The sequence below is a fragment of the Emys orbicularis genome, chromosome 14 (assembly GCF_028017835.1).
Source record: "Emys orbicularis isolate rEmyOrb1 chromosome 14, rEmyOrb1.hap1, whole genome shotgun sequence".
Taxonomy (NCBI): Eukaryota; Metazoa; Chordata; order Testudines; family Emydidae; genus Emys; species Emys orbicularis.
Genome location: NC_088696.1, coordinates 44023111 through 44039677, shown reverse-complemented (window position 1 = coordinate 44039677; position 16567 = coordinate 44023111). Strand labels below are relative to the sequence as shown.

The window sequence follows — 16567 nt, the reverse complement described above, 5'->3', positions numbered from 1 at the left end:
GAGTGGGGAATCAGCCTTGACAGCCTGCGATGTAGCTCGCTTTGAGGGGCCCCTTCTATGCCATAGCCTCACGCAGAACACTAGTCTGTGGTCTCTGCTAGGGAGCCATTGGTGGCGTTCTCCGTAGGATAGTGAGGTACTACCCAACTGCTCCCACTGACTTAGGGCGAGTAGAAGCATAGCATGTCTATGCCCATGAATGAGGCATGTGCTCAGGAAACCTCCCCTAATTCCCTCCCACTCACCCTTTGAATATTTCCCCTAGTGGCTGCAGCCAAGATGGCTGCAGAGGACCAAAGGGCTGGGCTGGCCCACCCAGCTAGGCCAGGCCCAGGCCCACAAACCACCTGCCCAGCCTGGGCCCCCAGAGTGCTGGCTCACCCAGACGGGCCCGGCGCAGGCCCACATAGAGCCCGGCCAGGGCCCACAAATCATAGATCATAGAATATTAGGGTTGGAAGGGACCCTAGGAGGTCATCTAGTCAAACCCCCTGCTCAAAGCAGGACCAATCCCCGACTAAATCCCCAAATGGCCCCCTCAAGGATTGAACTCACAACCCTGGGTTTAACAGGCCAATGCTCAAACCACTGAACTATCCCTCCCCCCTGAAAGGTCAGTCTAGCAGGCCTGGGCCCATAAAAGGGCTGGCCCCCGATATCCTTGGTGCCTAGTATCAGTCCATTTATTACTGCTTTCACAGGTGCATAATCCAGACAATCTGAGAAGGCCTCAGTAAGAGTACCGCAAACCCACGCCTGCTCTGCATATCTAACAGAGAGAGAGATGTGTGGTTCTCAACACCCGCATAAGCAGCCCAAACTCTACACTCAGTGCAAATATTGCATTGTGTGAGAACAAAATGGAGCCTTCAGCTGCTGATATTGGAGAGAGGGAAGTTGTTTTTTCTTGGCAACCTGGCCCAAAGTCCTCACGGAGCGCTGGCTACCTGGAGAACTTGTGTGTGCAAAACTCAGCTACTTGTGTGCATGAGCAAACAGGAGCAGCTCAGTTCAAGAACCCCTTGCCCCACTTCCCCCATCACTCACAAAGGGAGGACTCTGGGCCAGTTTCCAAGACAAATTGCCAGCAATAAGGAAGCAGTTTGAACAAAGAATGGCATATCTTCAGTTGCTGGAAAAGCAAAAAATAATTGATATGGAAAGAGAATGGCATATATTCGATTGCAGGAGCTAGAAGCTAAGGCAAAAGTGGACAGACTTAAGCTCGAGCTCAAAAGAATAAAGGAACAACAAGAACTGTATCATCCTGAAAAGCCAGCTCCTCTCAACAACAAAGATGGGGATAGAATTTATCCAGTTTGTAACAGTGTTGGTATGTTGTTTGACTCTAAGCAACTGTTTGTCTGTGTGTAACCAAATTTACCCCCCCAACACTGCCACCTTTTATGTAAATGCTTCTACAGTGAGCTCAGGTGAAGGTAATCCCATAACTTGTGCATAGAGTGTAAAAGTCAATGGTAAAAGCTGTTTAGGGCAAATTACAGCTTCTACCATCACCCTTGTTAAAGCAGATCTTCTCAAAGAGGGAGATTATTCACCAGATAAGAATGTGAATACTGTAATCCTCTATGAGTTTACTGTAAGGGTATGTCTACACTACGAAATTAGGTCGATTGTATAAAATCGATTTCTAAAAATCGACTTCTATAAAGTCGATTGTGTATGTCCACACTAAGCCCATTAAGTTGGCGGAGTGCGTCCTCACTACCGTGGCTAGCATCGACTTACAGAGCGGTGCACTGTGGGTAGCTATCCCACAGTTCCCGCAGTCTCTGCTGCCCTTTGGAATTCCGGGTTAAGCTCCCAATGCCTGATGGGGCAAAAACATTGTCGCGGGTGTTTTCGGGTTCATGTCGTCAGTCGCCCCTCCCTCTGTGAAAGCAACGGCAGACAATCGTTTCGCGCCTTTTTTCCTGGATTACCCATGGAGACGCCATAGCATGGCAAGCATGGAGCCTGCTCAGCTCACCGTCACGGCTGCTGTTGCGAGCTGGAGTCTTCTGCCTCAGGCTGCTCTTCCAGACGGCAGCACCGCGCGGTCGCACCTACCCCAGCCTACCCCTTGCTCCCATGGCTCATGAAGCCTGGACAGAAGTAAGGAGCAGTTAAACTATAGGCTGAGCAAGTGCAGAATGGTGGTAGAATGTGCCTTTGGACGTTTAAAAGGCCGCTGGCGCTGTTGGTCAGACCTCAGCGCAACCAACATTCCCATTGTTATTGCTGCTTGCTGTGTGCTCCATGATATCTGTGAGAGTAAGGGGGAGACGTTTATGGCAGGGTGGGAGGTTGAAGCAAATCGCCTGGTGTCCGATTTTGAGCAGCCAGACACCAGGGCGATTAGAAGAGCACAGCAAGGCGCGCTGTGCATCAGAGAGGCTTTGAAAACCAGTTTCATGACTGGCCAGGCTTCGGTGTGGCAGTGGTGTGTGTTTCTCCTTGATGCAAACCCGCCCCCTTTGTTGATTTTAATTCCCTGTAAACCAACCACCCTCCCCCTTCAAAATAAAGTAACTATTGTTTTGAAACCATGCATTCTTTCTTTATTAATTAAACAAAAAAAGAGATAACGGACAAGGTAGCCCGGGTCAGGTGGGGGAGGAGGGAAGGACAAAGCCACATTGCTTATTGTAGCCACACTAAAAATCAAACTGTTTGAATGACAGCCTTCTGTTGCTTGGCCAGCCTCTAGAGTGGAGTGGCTGGTGCCCGGAGCCTTCCCCCCCCCCCCGCGTTCTTGGGTGTCTGGCTGAGGAGGCTATGGAACATGGGGAGGAGGGTAGGCGGTTATACAGTGGATGCAGCGGTGGCCTGTGCTCTTGTTGGCTTTCCTGCAGCTCCAACAGACGCTTCATCATGTCCGTTTGCTCCCCCAACAGACGCTTCATCATGTCCGTTTGCTCCCCCATTAGCCTCAGCATCGCATCCTGCCTCCGTTTTTCGCTTTCACTTAATTCTTTCCTGGCCTCTGCCACTGAATGCGCCTCCATGCATTAAGCTGTGCCCTGTCAGTGCAGGAGGACTGCATGAGCTCAGAAAACATGTCATCGCGAGTGCGTTTTTTTTCGCCTTCTAATCTGCGTTAACCTCAGGGACGGAGATGATGGAGGGAGCATAGAAACATTCTATGCTCTACGATTCTGGGGGGACTGCATGGTCACCTGTGCTGCTGAGTGCTGCTGAGCTTGCCACGCTGACCAAACAAGAAATGAAATTCAGAAGTTCCCGGGGCTTTTCCTTTGTACCTGGCTAGTGCATCAGAGTTCAAAGGGCTGTTCAGAGCAGTCACAATGGAGCACTCTGGGATAGCTCCCGGAGGCCAATACCATTGATTTGCGTCCACACTACCCCAAATTTGACCCAGCAAGGTCGATTTTAGCGCTACTCCCCTCGTCGGGGAGGAGTACAGAAGTCGATTTTAAGAGCCCTTTAGGTCGACGGAATGGGGTTGGTTGTGTGGACGCAGTCATTTTTAAATCAACCTAACCCTGTAGTGTAGACCAGGGCTAAGTGTGCCTTTAGCCAGAATCCATCTTGAATGGAATGGTGTTAAACATGAAGTTATAGTTGGTGTAAGGAAGCTATTGCCTAAGGATCTTTTGATTGGGGATGATATTAAAGCATTGTTCAGTCAGGTTGATATCATAAATCAATCACAGAAAAAAAATAATCCTAAACCCTTTGTCTATTGGGGCAAGGACTTGCCTATGGAGCATTTCTCCGAATGTTTGTCTGAGGAAGATAGCTGTTTATCTGTGCAAAGAAGCAGTGCATATGTGGGAGAAATTGCTGAATGTCTAATATCTCAGAAGTGAATCTGGCATTAGATAAGGCTCTGGGAAATGTTTCTCTAGAGCAGATTAAAGTTGGTGATCAGGTTAAAGCCCTAACTGAGGAAGGAAGAGGTACCGTCTTGGTGAGTGTTGGATTGTTGGCTAGTAAAGCTTGTGAAAGTATACTTAACCAATGTAAAAGTGATTTGCTTAAAGTAGCTCAGTATAATGTGGAGAATAGCAGTTTATCTGTTGGAAGTGGCAACTTGCCTGTTATATGACTTATACCAGAGGTGGGCAAACTATGGCCCGCAGGCCACATCTGGCCCGCGGGACCCTCCTGCCCAGCCCCTGAGCTCCTGGCCCGGGAGGCTAGCCCCCAGCCCCTCCCCCACTGTTCCCCCTCCCCGCAGCCTCAGCTCACTGCGCCGCTGGCGCAATGCTCTGGGTGGCGGGGCTGCAAGCTCTTGCTGGGCAGCGCAGCTGCAGAGACCGGCCTGATCTGGTGCTATGTGCTGTGCGGTGGCATGGCTGGCTCCAGCCGGGCAGCGCGGCTGCCTGCCTCGGTGCTCTAGGCAGCGCGGTAAGGGGGCAGGGAGCAGGGGGGGTTGGATAGAGGGCAGGGGAGTTTGGGGAGGTGGTCAGGGTGTGGGGGTGTGGATAGGGATCGGGGCGATCAGAGGGTGGGGAACAGGGGGGTTGAATGGGGGCAGGGGTCCCGGGGAGAAGTCAGAAAGGAGGGGGGGCTGGATGGGGCGGCAGGGCACAGTCAGGGGCAGGGGTTCCGGGGGCGGTCAGGGGACAGGGAGAAGGGGTGGTTGGATGGGGCAGGGATCCCAGGGGGGGCAGTCAGGAATGAGAGGAGGGGTTGGATGGGGCGGCGGGGGGCAGTCAGGTGCGGGGGGTCCAGGGGTGGTCAGGAGACAGGGAGTGGGGTGTGTGTGTATGGGGCAGGAGTCCCGGGGGGGGCATCAGGGGATAGGGAACGGGGGGGTTGGATGGGGCAGGAGTCCCAGGGGGGCCATCAGGGGGCGCGATGCAGGGGGGGTCAGATGGGGGCGGGAGCTGGGCCACGCCTGGCTGTTTGGGGAGGCACAGGTTACCCTAACCGGCCCTCCATACAATTTCGGAAATCTGATGTGGCCCTCAGGCCAAAAGGTTTGCCCGCCCTGACTTATACTATACTTATACTAATGGGGGCATTCTAACCAAGGGACTGGGGACCTTCCAATGCTTTGGGAGCAACCAGAGACTTAATAAGCCAGCAGTTTATTCCATCACTGCTACAAGCCTAAGCCAAGAACCTTGCAATTATTGTCTGTATTTGATTCCTTTAACCAATTTTAACTCTCACCTCTTTCTTTTTATAAATTAGATACTAAAGGATTGGCAACAGCATGATTATTGGGTAAGATCTGAGTTATATGTTGATCTGGGTATGTAGCTAGTCTTTTGGGATCAGAAAAATACTTTGGTTGATGAAATTGGATTTAAATAATCACTCATCATTAAGTCTAGTGTTTTTGGTGGTGTTACAGGGACTGGGATACTAAGGAGACTGCTTTTCTGACCTCTTGTTAGCCAGTGTGCTGAGACACAAGTTTACTTTTGTCGCTGGTTGGGTATATCTTATAGAAGAATAACCAACCACCAGTTGGGGTGGGGTGGGGTGTCCTGCCCTATTTCTCAGCAGTTTGTCCTGAATTTGGTATTCTCAGTTGTGACTCACTGGGACACGGTGACCCCCTCACACGGCACACTCTGGGCGTAGGGTGGGAGTACAGGAGTGCATTCCCTCACAGCTTCTCACTGATTGCTGTGGTGAGGTTGCTGCACTCTAGGGGGTCTGGGGGTGGACAGTGAACAGAGCCAGGCCCAGATGTGTAACCACCTTATCACTCTTGCCTGCCATGCAGGGAGTGGGGTTGAGTTGACAGGATACACAGCTCTGAGCAGCTGGGTGGGCACAGAGGAGGGACTGGTGGGCGTTGTCACTTAAATTGTCTGGCTCTTGAAATGCTCCAATTCTTGAGTAATTATTGGCTATTTGTTTTCTTTCTCCTTTCAAGGGAGTTAAATGCAAAGAGCTGGTTATGCAGAGTAAAGGGCAGAGAATTAAAGTTACAGAGGCAAGGAGGTAATTAGGCAATAGCTCAGATCCTCAAAATAGGGGCTGCTCCAGCAAATTGCATCATAGGAGGAGATTCTTGATTAACTATGACAGGTTTCAGAGTAGCAGCCGTGTTAGTCTGTATCCGCAAAAAGAACAGGAGTACTTGTGGCACCTTAGAGACTAACAAATTTATTTGAGCATAATTGAATCTATTTCCTCATGTTAAAATATGTTAAAATATCCTCACACCTTCTATGGGTCATCTCGATTATCACTTCAAAGGTTTTTTTCTCTCTCCTGCTGATGATAGCTCATCTCAATTGATTGGCCTCTTACAGTTGGTATGGCTACCCCCACCTTTTCATGTTCTCTGTATGTATAAATATCTTCTTTCTGTGTGTTCCATTCTATGCATCCGATGAAGTGGGCTGTAGCCCACGAAAGCTTATGCTCAAATAAATTCGTTAGTCTCTAAGGTGCCACAAGTACTCCTGTTCTTTTTGATTAACTATATAGCTTAGTCTATCGTGCTGGGTCATAGGACTAGAGCTTCTGTTTGGGGTGGGCGGGGTTGTACTCATTTCATTTTCAGGTTTTATTTTTAACAATTTTTGAGTTTGACATAGACATCCAAAAATCGGGGGGGGGGGGGGGGGCTTTCTCTTTGTGTCTACTGTAATGAGTAACGTACAGCAGGACATACGGGAATGACTAAGCTCCCCCTAATAGTCCCTAGTGCGCTGTACACTAACACTGTTTCATTACATTAAACACACTCGAGGCCCGTTAGTGTGTATCAGCAGGTTCTACACGGATGAATTAGTGTGCAGCATGTCAGTGCACTTCAGAAAATGCAGTGTCTTAGTTCACATTACTGCACCGTGTCGACCAGCCCTTAGATACAAGGAACCACTTCCAGTGTTTTCCAGTGTTTACTGGCTAATCACCAATTTCAATTCTTTTGTGTTGGGGGTGCTCACAGGTTAAAGCCTAAAACCAGAAGCCCGGTATGTGCATGGGTGTAGTTAATGTTACACGTAATGTTGATGCACTAACTGTGGACAATGTAAAATTGAGACCATAACATATGTGGAGTGTGCTGCACAGCCTGGGCTTTTCCCCCAGTCTTCATGGGGCAATCAAATGTCGGGTTCTTGCCCTGCAGGTACGTTATAACAGATCATTTCTGTGTCAAACTACGTTCCACAGCCCCTGAAAGCAATTTCTAGGTGCCACGCAGCTCAACCAAGTCAGGGGAGTGGAGAATGAGTTTCACCATGTTGAATATTAACTTGCCCAAATTCTTATCACTTCAGTGAGAGATTGCAAACCCAGCCCAGTTTAAAGGTCACCCCATGAAATTGCACGAATCCATCCGATCCCCATAGCTTCCTATCAGCCTGCCCCCACCCATCTCCTTTTCTGCACTTCACAGCTCCTCCCTTCTGGGGAGCTCCTCCAATCCATGGTGACTCCCATACCCCTGCAGGGGGAGCCTCTGCTCAGCTTCGGTTGGTTTTACTCTGCTCGGGGCAGGCTCCAGGCCTTGGTGTAGAATCAGGGAGCTGGTACCCAGGAGTCAGACGCTGTGTAACCCCAGGTGCAGGGGAAGTGGGGGCTAGAACTAGCCCAGCTCTCACTGAGCAGAGGCACTGCCAGCTGGGGCAGAGGCAGGCGAGGGACCATGGCTGGCTTTAGTGTTCGCAGCGTTCTGGTGACTGGGGCCAATCGGGGAATCGGCCTGGGCCTTGTCAAGCAGTTTCTGGGGAAATCAAACCCACCCGAGTGGGTCTTTGCGAGCTGCCGGGACCCGGAGGGACAGCGAGCGCAGGTGAGAACGGGGCGAGGTGAGATGGAGTTAGCTGTATCTGAGGTGGGGGAATCCAAGTGAGGGGCTTCCAGCCTCCCAGCACTTGGAGCCCAAAGCAACAGGCCCAAGCAGGAGGGGATTTCAGACTCTGCTCCAGGCTGACACTCCCTGGCGCATAAGGCAGCCACGCTGGCTGGGGCCGAGTTCACATGCCAAGCTAGCAGAGCACAGCCTGCATTGCTTTGTGCCTGTCTCCTAAAGGGAACAGGGGAACGTGTCCCTGACTTGACTGCACTGAGCTAGACGATGGCGTTTTAAACACCCAGGATACAGACCCCGACAGCCAGGGCTGGACCCTGCGCATGGGAGCTTTGCGGTCAAAGCAATGAGATATTTACTGGGTCCGGGGTAGCAGCAGGGAGCTGAACTGTGCCCGGCCTGACCGTCCCTGCGGACTGGGGGCTCTGTCAATAATCATCGACTTTCTTCTTTTTCAGGAATTAAAGACCTTGGCATCCAGGCATCCAAACCTGGCGATCATTGCGCTAGGTGGGTGCCCTGCCCTGGGCCCAGAGAGCTGAGGCTCCCTTGTTCTGGGTCCCTTTGTTCCCCATTCCCTGTCCCCCTGTCTCCGTGTTCCTGTTCCTGTTAGTGTTATTCCTGCCTAGGTGTTAGTGAAGGGGAGGGTGCCTAGCACCCACCCATCTCAGCAGAGCAGCTCCCAGGTCTCCCACGTCCCACTCAGGCTCTGCGGGCTTGGTCAGGAGGAGGCCCGGGAAGTTCCTGGTATCTGCAGATTGCCCCACGTGCCAGACTGGCAGGGAAGGGATGATTTTGATTGAGTCAGGGGCTGCCTGTGCCATGTATGAGCCTGGCTGGTTTGGGTCTGAACAGGCCTCTCTCTGTTGGAGACAGATTTGCTTTCATAGACTCATAGAATCATAGAAGAGTAGGTTGGAAGAGACCTCAGGAGGTCATCTAGCCCAACCCCCTGCTCAAAGCAGGACCAATCCCCAACTAAATCATCCCAGCCAGGGCTTTGTCAAGCCGGGCCTTAAAAACCTCTAAGGATGGAGATTCCACCACCTCCCTAGGTAACCCATTCCAGTGCTTCACCACCCTCCTAGTGAAATAGTGTTTCCTAATATCCAACCTAAACCTCCCCCACTGCAACTTGAGACCATTGCTCCTTGTTCTGTCATCTGCCACCTCTGAGAGCAGCCGAGCTCCATCCTCTTCGGAACCCCCCTTCAGGTAGTTGCAGCTTTGGAATCAAGGAATCAATTTCATGAACAGGGGCTGCTCTTTGTACAGCTCTGCTAGCCTCAGGGATGCCTCTCACAGGATGGGATAGTGGGAACCAATCCCAGCCTCGGGATCCCGCTAGGGCCAGATTAACAAGCTAGGCCAATGGCCAGGGCCCGAATTCATGGGGGAGCACCCCAGGCCCAGTCAATAGCCATAAAGTGCGCTCACCATGGCTGGGCTGGCCATGCCTGGGATCTGCTGGGACCAGCTGCTCATCCTGCTGATGCTTGGAGTGCTGCTCACATGACCGAGGCTGGGGGAAGCGGGGCCAAATCTGAGTGAGTGGCATAGTGACTTCGCACAGAGGGTCACGCCAGCACTCAGAGTGAAAATCGATTGGCTTGTCTGATGTTTTCGGTGACCTATCGAAATGACTATCGAGCTCTTTTGTTGAACCAGCTTTTTCAGTAACCCAAAAATGCTGCTGATGGTTCGGATAAAAAAAATGCTGCAAACGCTTTTTAAAAGGAAAAATCGGTGTGTTTCAAATGCTGCCAAACAACTGTGCCATCGGGGCGTTCTTCCCTGCAGGGTGTTCTCAGGGGATGATGAAAGCTGGCTGAGGGCGAGCCTGCTAGAGCTCTGAGGGCAGATTTCAAACCCTGCTCACCGGTGGGAAGATCCTGTTGTTCCAACACGCCCTTCCCCCTGCCCCATTAACACTCTCACTGCCACACTGCTTTACACTCGCCCAGCTGATCCCTGGTCCCCCTGATTTCACTCTCTGTCTGCCCTTGCCATGGCACTGCCCAGTTCTGGCTAGCTCCCGAGCTCCCGAGTAGTTAGCATGGCTCTGTAGAGCAGCCTGGGCTTCGTGTCTCCGGGAGAGGGGTTAGCTACAGGGCGGAGGAACCACGCCCCTGAACCTCCTGCTCTGTCTCTATAGAAGCTACCAACCCAGCCAGCATCAAGGCGGCAGCAGCCAGAGTTGAGGAGCATCTGAAAGGCTCGGGGCTGAATCTGTTGATAAACAACGCTGGGATAGTGAGGCTGAACACACTAGAGTCTGAGACACCGGAGGACATGTCCCTGGTGTATGCAACCAACGTGACAGGGCCCCTGCTGGTGAGCCAGGTAAGGGCCCCGACAGAGGGCACGTCGCTGGCTGCACTGGGGTTTGACTTTGCTTAGGCCAGAACTCTTCCCTTTCCCCCAGGGCTCTGGTTCCTGGATCAATGAGCCAACCTGGGGTGTGTGTGTGTGTGTGTGTGTTTGGGGGCTGGGGCGCAGCGTTCATCACAGTGTACGTGTCAGGTGCATTATGGGACTGTAACCACCCAAGAAATGGACCTAGAGGCCCTAGCGCTGCCCCGGTGGGGTCTGAGCCAAGAGTTCAGCTCCTGCAGTAGAGGCCATCTCCCTAGAGCAGGGGTGGGCAAACTTTTTGGCCCGAGGGCCACATCGGGGTTGCGAAACTTTGTGGAGGGCTGGGTAGGGAAAGCTGTACCTCCCCAAACAGCCTGGCCCCCACTCCCTATCCACCCCCTGACCCATCCAACCCCCCCTGCTCCTTGTCCCCTGACCACCCACTCCCGGGACCCCCCACCCCAACCGCCCCCCCGGGACCCCACCCCCATCCAACCCCCCCCGCTCCTTGTCCCCTGACTGCTTCGACCCCTATCCACACCCTCCCCCCACCCTCTTACCACGCTGCTCAGAGCAGCAGGACCTAGCAGCCATGCCACCGTGCTGCCTGGCAGGAGCAGAGGGCCAGAGTGCCGGTGGCGCAGCACACTGAGGCTGTGGGGAGGGGGAGCAGCAGGGGACGGACCCCTCAGGGGGTTGCGAGGTTATTACATGGGGGGGTCGTGAGCTGTCAGCCTCCACCCCAAACCCCGCTTTGCCTCCAGCATTTGTAATGGTGTTAAATACATTAAAAAGTGTTTTTAATTGATAAGGTGGGGGGTCGCACTCAGAGGCTTGTTATATGAAAGGGGTCACCGGCCCTGCTCTATGACAAATAGTCCCAATAGAATGGCTGGAAAACATAGTAAGACCAGGGTTCCTTCCAGTGCCGCATGCGGCTCTTGCTTGTTTCTGTCTACGCTTTTCTGGACCCTTCATCCCCCAGCTGCTGCCCTTTCAGCTGCACCGCGGGGCCCACAGCCCCTTTCAAGGCACTTTGTGTCAGGAACTGGATGTGGCAAATTGAACCATTTAGAAACTAGGTCTAAAGTGGCTTTAAGGCTCCAGGCACCAGCTGGCAGGGCAGGAGTCACTTTGGGGAGGGGGCACTTCAAATCTCTTTCCCTTTCTCCCCCAGTCCCACCCTCTCCTTCCCGCATCCCTCAGTGGCCTCTTGTCACCTGCCTTCACCATGCAGCTGTTGTTGATCCTCCCATTGAGCCCAGGACACCCCACTGGACAGCATGGAACCAGTGATGGGTGGAAATGAGTTTCAGGGAGGAGGTCACAAGTGGTCAGCCTTGGGAGCTGGTGCATGGGTGCGACCCAGCCAATCAGAACGTGACAATCAGCGTCCCCAGCCAGACTGGGAAAGACACTCCAGACAAGAGCAATTCATCAGAGGTTAAGGCTGTCCATACAACCTTAACTGTGCCCCGCTGGACACATGCCTTACAGGATGCTCTTCAGTGATACGGTCACTTATTATTGCTCCAGCAGATAAATATAACTATAACTTTTCCTGCACCCTTAGTTCCCCATGGCATCATTCCCATGTCTTTATCTGTACACTCATGCCATTGTTGGACTAGCCTGCTCTATCTCTGAAAAACCCACGCCTAGTGCACAAAGGTGGTTAAAGGAGTTGGGCACACAAATCCCATTGACAGTGAATGAGAGTTGGGCACCTAAATCCCAACCTTGCACTGTGATAAGTTGTCGCTGAAGTGTGTGTTTGCATCTATTTGTTAACATCTAGGTATGAGGTACTTTCCCTTCCCCCAGCAGTCCAGCCTTCTGTAGGGCCAGGTATTGGACAAGGCAGTTAATGATGAGGCTGTCTTAGCTCTGATCATAGGTGGTCTATTTTATACTGTATACGCCCACAAGTTTTTGCTGTTACTTTTATACTGAGTGTAGGATTTGAAGAAGCAAATTGTATTGGCCTAACTGGGCTCTTAATACCTCAGCGCTAAAACTCCCATCGACACGGATGGAAGCAGAGTTAGGCCAAAGCTGCTGGTATTTGACCATCCTACCCGATTTCTGCAGTGTGCTGTAAGTACAGCTCAGTGTATTACAGAGGAAATACTTCCATGTCAGCGAGTCGAGGCCTCTGTCTAGCATAGATCTAGAGCAGCGGTTCTCAAACTTCTGTACTGGTGACCCCTTCACACAGCAAGTCTCTGAGTGCCACCCCCCTTATACATTAAAAACACTTTTTATATATTTAACACCATTATAAGTGCTGGATGTAAAGCGGGGCTTCGGGTGGAGGCTGACAGCTCACGACCCCCCATGTAGTAACCTTGTGACCCCCTCAGGGGTCCTGACCCCCAGTTTGAGAACCCCGGAGCTAGAGGGTGTCTACAATCCCGTAAGATACTCTGCAGGGCTCTAAAGTAGGGAAACAGCATATGATCGGCTGTATCTACTCTAGAAACACGACAGCGGTGCCGAAAGGGTTCGTCTGTCACTGTAATAAATCCACTGCTCCAACAGGTGGTAGCTAGAGCAACGGAAGAATTCTTCTGTTGACCTCGCACTGTCTCCACTGGGGCTTAGGTTGTCTCTCAGGGGTGCAGCCCTTTTCACCCACTTTCTACTGTAAACACTGGCCTGGGACCGGGCTCCTCCGTTCACCTCCAGCGAGGGCAGAATGGGATTACCCAACTCCTAGAAATCCGCCTTGAAAACAGGACTGAGACTCTGAACAAGTTGGAGGGCAGGGAGAGAGCCTGGCCCAGGAGCAGCAGGCTGAGGGGGCCGGCCCACCAGCGGTGTCACAGGCGGTGCTGCACTGCAGCTGCACAACAGCTGGACCCACTTCAATTCCAATCCGAGTCCGCTGGTGAAGAGAGGAATGTGGGTCCTTTCTCCTAAGCTGACCCCAGGGGTGCTCTTTTCTCCCCTCCTGCCAGGCGTTCCTGCCCTTGCTGAAGAAGGCTGCCCAGGGAAGCCCCCAACCGGGGCTGAGCTGCAGCAAGGCGGCCATTGTCAACATGTCCAGTGAGAGCGGCTCCATCACGAATCTCTTTGCCTGGCAGTTGGGGCAAGTTGTCTCTTATCGGTGCAGCAAGGTAGGGGGTGCGCTCAGCAGGGCACGAGTTCATGCTCGTCCCCTGTGTTCCGCTACAGCAAAGGGGAAAGAAAAGTCTTTCTTGCCCCCCGGTTTATCCCCCAGATTTGACCTGCCAGGCCAGTGTTCAGGCCAATCTCACTCTGCTCCCTCTTATGGGAAGCACGGCCTCCGGGTCACATGATGCTTGGTCACCTGACCCCAGAGCCTGAGCCTTGGAGCAGGACTCTGGGTCGTGCACGTGGGCCCATTGCAGTGAGAGGTGGCGACTCATCCCCAAGGAGAGAATCACACACTGCAGCTTGCATCAGCTGCCCCCCTTGCTCACCTTTCTCATAGAATATCAGGGTTGGAAGGGACCTCAGGAGGTATCTAGTCCGCTCAAAGCAGGACCAATTCCCAACTAAATTTTTTTGTCCCAGATCCCTAAATGGCCCCCTCAAAGATTGAACTCATAACCCTGGGTTTAGCAGGCCAATGCTCAAACCACTGAGCTATCCCCATTCTCCTGGGGGTGGGTCCCTGCTCTCCTCACACGCTGCTGTCTCTGCTCATGGTGTCTTGCCCACAGGCTGCTCTGAACATGCTCACCAAGTGCCAATCCTTGGGGTATAGAGGAGACGGGATCCTGAGCGTCGCTGTCCATCCTGGCTGGGTGCAGACTGACATGGGGAGCTCACCCTCCCAGCAGGTAGGTGCCTCAGTGGGAGAGGCCAGTCGTAGCCACATGTCATGGGCAGATGTTCATTGTAGGGGCAATGGTTACGCTGGAGCGTGTTCCCTTCTCACCCCCCCCATATTGATGACACTTCTCAGGGGCTCCCATCCCAGCGAGGCGGTCGTCAGGACCCAGCTCCCTGGGGATTCAGTGCTGTGTCCTGGGCGTTGCTTCCCGGGGCTGCTGGTGCCATGGTTCCTTCAGCGCTCAGCACTGCACAGCAAACCCTGCCGAGCTGCTGCCTTGGGGAGGTGGAGGGGGCAGGAGCTGGTCGTCTGTCTCCATTGGGGCTTAGGTGTCTCTCAGGGTGCAGCCCTTTTCACCCACTTTCTATTGTAAACACTGGCCTGGGACCTGCCTACCCGTTCACTGCCATCGAGGGCAGAATGGGATTACTGAGATCCTTTCCCAGATCCTGGCCCGGCCCCTGGTGTCCTGGGCCAGCCCCAGGGCAGACTTCTCCCCGTCACTCTCCTTTGCCCCCTGCAGGCTCCACTGACGGTGGACATGAGTGTCCGAGGGATCCTGAATGTGCTTCCAACACTCTCCAAGAAGGACAACGGGGCCTTTGTGAACTGGGAAGGGAAAGTTCTTCCCTGGTAAGATGCCCCCCGGCCACACAACAGGAGCCCTGGGCCAGGTCATTCCAGTGACCGTGCCATCAGCTGTGCCGGTGTCCTCAATAAACCCACTGTTCTAACGCAACAGCCCTGCCTGGACCCTGCCTGGCCTGGCCTCCACAGGCTGGTTTTGTACCATTTAGCCAGCCTGAAAGCTGGGCAAGCACTAACCCCTCTATGCCCAGCAGAGCCGAAAGGCTGGACTCCCAATGCCGGGGCTGAGCCGGTGCCAGGACCGTGGCGAGTGAGATCAGGGCAGCTCACACCCGGAGGGCAGCAGGAGCCACGTGGTCAGGAAACTGGTTTCAAACTTCCTGCTGAAAGAGTCCGAGAGACAAAGCGGGCTGCAGGGAGCCAGCGAATGGCAGGGGTGGGGCCGGGGATGCCACTAGAGAGCAAGCTGAGATGCCAGCTGCTGTAGGGGCACCGGGGCAGCCCTAAGCGTATGGAGACCAGAGCCCGGGCTCAGTACTACGGCAGAGCCAGGGGGCTGGAGTGAGAGCGGGAGCTACGGGCTCTCTGGAGACCTGCCCACGAAGGAGGGGCTGGCAATGCTGGGGAGAACCATTCTCTGTCCAGTGCAGCTCGTCTCCTGCCCGGCAGTCTGTGGGGTTAGAGCCGCTTTCTGCCTGGCTACAGCTGGCTGCCAAGGACCTTGTGCCAATAATCGAGCACCTCTCCCCTGTAACGTCTCTGCCCAGCGCCTCACCCCTGACACCAGGCGGAGCGTCCATGCCAGGCGGGTCCTCGACCCCTGCACCACGGTGCAGCCCCTCTGGCTTCTGGGCTGGGAACTAGACACTGGCACTGGCTCTCCAAAGAACACGGCAAACTCTCCCCTGCCCTCTCTCAGCCACACACACAAAGCACACAGGGCCGGGCCGGGTTGGGCCAGGCCAGCTTCCTGCACCACATGCAGCTTCGTCCCCAGGATTAGTGAGATGGGGGTGAAGCTCCAATAGCCGTTAGCCAATCTCCCAAAGACAAGGTGCTGCACGGGCCAGGGGCCTGACTTGGAACAATACAAAGCTGCCAGCGCAGCCTTGGTCATACGGAACGGCACAGCCCTTGACAGCAGCCACGCTGGAGCCATGCATGGAGCTATGCATTGACCCATGTACGCGCACGGGAGGGAGGGAGCTCCACGCTGGGCCGGGCCAGGGCTGACAGGAGGGAGCTGCAGGGCGAGAGGGCTCATGCTGGCAGGGCTCTCTTCACAGGAGATTCAAATGAGCTGCTCTGCAGGACCTGTTTTACCCTGACTCTGGGGCAGGGCCGGCTCTGGCTTTTTTGCTGCCCCAGGCAAAAAAGCCTCCCGCCCGCGCGGCAGGGGAGGGCGCCGAGCCCGGCCGCGGGCCGCTCTTCCCAACCGGCCGGAGCCCCGGGAGGAGGGCGGAGAGCCCGGCTGGGGCTCCGCTCTCCCCGGCAGCCAGAGAGCCGGGAGGAGGGCGGAGAGCCCGGCCAGGGCTCCGCTCTCCCCGGCGGCCAGAGTGCCGGGGGAGGGCGGAGAGCCCAGTCACGGCCCCGCTCTCCCTGGCGGCCAGAGTGCCGGGGGGAGGGCGGCGAGCCCGCCGCGGCTCCGCTCTCCCCGGTGGCCAGAGCGCCGGGGGAGGGCGGCGAGCCCGCCGCGGCTCCGCTCTCCCCGGTGGCCGGAGCGCTGCGGGGAGGGCGGCGAGCCCAGTCGCGACCCCGCTGTCCCTGGCGGCCAGAGCGCCGGGGGAGGGCGGCGAGCCCGCTGCGGCTCCGCTCTCCCCGGCGGCCGGAGCCGAAGCGCCGCGCCGCCCCCCTCCAGGTGCCGCCCCAAGCACAAGCTTGGTGGGCTGGTGCCTGGAGCCAGCCCTGCTCTGGGGCCAGCTGAGGGCGTGGGGATGCCAGTGCCCAAGCGAACGAGTCACTGGCTCCCAGCAGCTGATCGGGACAATGTTCTGCTGCTCAGTTTGGGCTGGTAGGAAGCTGGGACCCTCCCCTCCTGCTGAGCGCTCTAGCAGGTGGTGTCAGAGCGA

At 54.6% G+C, this 16567-nt stretch overlaps 1 protein-coding gene across 1 annotated transcript; it reads left to right on the top strand.

Annotated features, from left to right (window-relative positions):
- Window positions 1-7510: 7510 nt before the first annotated feature.
- LOC135888858 (C-signal-like) lies at window positions 7511-14547 on the top strand. Its single transcript, XM_065416651.1, has 6 exons — window positions 7511-7735; window positions 8212-8263; window positions 9909-10096; window positions 13069-13227; window positions 13798-13917; window positions 14434-14547. The coding sequence occupies exons 1-6, from the start codon at window positions 7589-7591 to the stop codon at window positions 14545-14547; spliced, it is 780 nt and encodes a 259-aa protein (XP_065272723.1). The 5' UTR covers window positions 7511-7588.
- The last annotated feature ends 2020 nt before the right edge of the window (window positions 14548-16567 follow it).

Coding starts and splice junctions, on each gene's coding strand:
- LOC135888858 (XM_065416651.1), top strand. CDS start 7,589: ATGGCTGGCTTTAGTGTTCGCAGCGTTCTGGTGACTGGGGCCAATCGG. Junction 8,264..9,908: donor CCTGGCGATCATTGCGCTAG/GTGGGTGCCCTG, acceptor CTGTCTCTATAG/AAGCTACCAACCCAGCCAGC. Junction 13,918..14,433: donor GGAGCTCACCCTCCCAGCAG/GTAGGTGCCTCA, acceptor TGCCCCCTGCAG/GCTCCACTGACGGTGGACAT.